Consider the following 1557-nt stretch of genomic DNA (forward strand, 5'->3'; position numbering starts at 1 on the left):
CTTTTTCTTTCTCGCACTGGGGAGCGCGGGTCCCGTCCGGGCATCTCTGCGGGGAGCGCTCACTTCACCTTCTGGAAAACCTGGACGCAGACCTCGTCTTCAGCAGTCATGCGCTGGGAAAGGGGAGTCAAGGGAGGAGTTTAGGTTGGATCCCCCCCTGCCTTTCCCCAGTTCTGCCAGCCCTCCCGCTGCTGGCTGGAGCCCTCCCAAAGCCCCTGCGGGTCTGGCTGCAGGGCAGGGAAGGGACATGGCCTTTGTGGAGCTGTTTAACTTTTGAGTTTAACTTTTAAACCCTGGAGGCGGATGTTTGTGTGCAGCGGTGGCTGCCCCCCGCAGAGCCGGGGATGAAGTCTGAGAGAAGGTGGAAGGAAACTGCAGGGCTGGCTCAGAGCCAACAGCACCCACACTGTGTGCCCCCCACTCGCTGTGACTGGGATTTTGCAAGCCGCACCGGACCACTCCTCACCAGATGCAGCTGGTCTCCCTCCAACCAGTGCCTCCAGCCGCGGTTCCTCTTCTCTCCGAGCTGCTCGCACACCAGCTGATCCCCCTCCCAGGACACGGTTGTCTGAAGGGAAGGAGAGGGGGAAACACGGTCCTGAGACAAATGGATCGGTGTGATACATGTTTCCAGCGCTGACACTGGCTGTTCCTCTCCAACACAATGTCAAATGCAGTCCCTGATCTGGTGTCTCTTCAGTGGTTCCTTGGGACAGATGGTCTTTGTTGGAGGTGAATGACCCTCTGGCTTCCAAGTGCAACAACAGAGTTCTGCCAAGTGGCCCGACATTCTATCTTTTCAGGGCTTTGCTCCAGAGGATAATATCCTCCAGATCCCAGAGAACTGGTTTCTGGCTCTTTGCTGCTCATTCTCTTGGCAGTGAGCGATTTACTCATAGAACCACTTAGTCCTGGACCTGCAGGGACATGCCAGCTCTGGGCTTGGTTCTCACCTGGGTATTGAGTCAAAAAGCTGAGCAAGTCCCTGAACTCTTTAGCACACCCCAGCCCCCTGTGAAACTGCACTGCTTGGGTTTCTCACCTGGCACTTGCGTCCATCCACGGGTCCCAGGTCTTCCTCAAACTGGACTCCCAGGTCGAAATCCATAACATAGTCCCGCAGGGTGGTGATGGTGCGGATGACCATGTGATCTCCCGTGTGGATAATCTCTTTGTCCGGCTTCAGTAGGCAGACCAGCTTTCGCAGGACCACGTTGATATCTAGAGGATAAGAAAGAGAGGAAATGTGTGGACGACCTGGGCCCCTCCTCCAGTAGAGCTCCTCCACTCTTTTAGCCAAGGACCATCAGCCGTAGTACCTCTTTTCCTCTCCTACCACAGCGCAAAAGTGGTGGTAGGAGACAGAAGGACCAGAACGTTCCCAATTCCCTTTCTCTTTCCCCTTTCCGACTCTTAACTTTTTGGAGATACAGAACTAAAGGGGAGGAGGGAGCGTGATGGGGAGGGGAGCGTTACCTAAAGCCCGCAGGTAATTGTCCATGTTCTCTTGGGAGACGAAGCGGTAATAGCCAGTGAGGTTGGGAGGCATGCTGGGGC

General features: G+C 55.6%; 1 protein-coding gene across 1 annotated transcript; it reads right to left on the reverse strand.

Moving 5' to 3' along the window:
- Nucleotides 1–1551, reverse strand: RBP5 (retinol binding protein 5). The gene is made up of 4 exons (XM_005420612.2): nucleotides 1477–1551; nucleotides 1043–1221; nucleotides 467–568; nucleotides 1–113 (listed from the first exon to the last, which is right to left on the reverse strand). Exons 1-4 carry the CDS (start codon nucleotides 1547–1549, stop codon nucleotides 60–62), a joined length of 408 nt encoding a protein of 135 aa, XP_005420669.1. The 5' UTR covers nucleotides 1550–1551; the 3' UTR covers nucleotides 1–59.
- Between the last annotated feature and the right edge of the window lie 6 nt (nucleotides 1552–1557).

The sequence above is a fragment of the Geospiza fortis genome, unplaced genomic scaffold, assembly GCF_000277835.1.
Source record: "Geospiza fortis unplaced genomic scaffold, GeoFor_1.0 scaffold1, whole genome shotgun sequence".
Taxonomy (NCBI): domain Eukaryota; kingdom Metazoa; phylum Chordata; class Aves; order Passeriformes; family Thraupidae; genus Geospiza; species Geospiza fortis.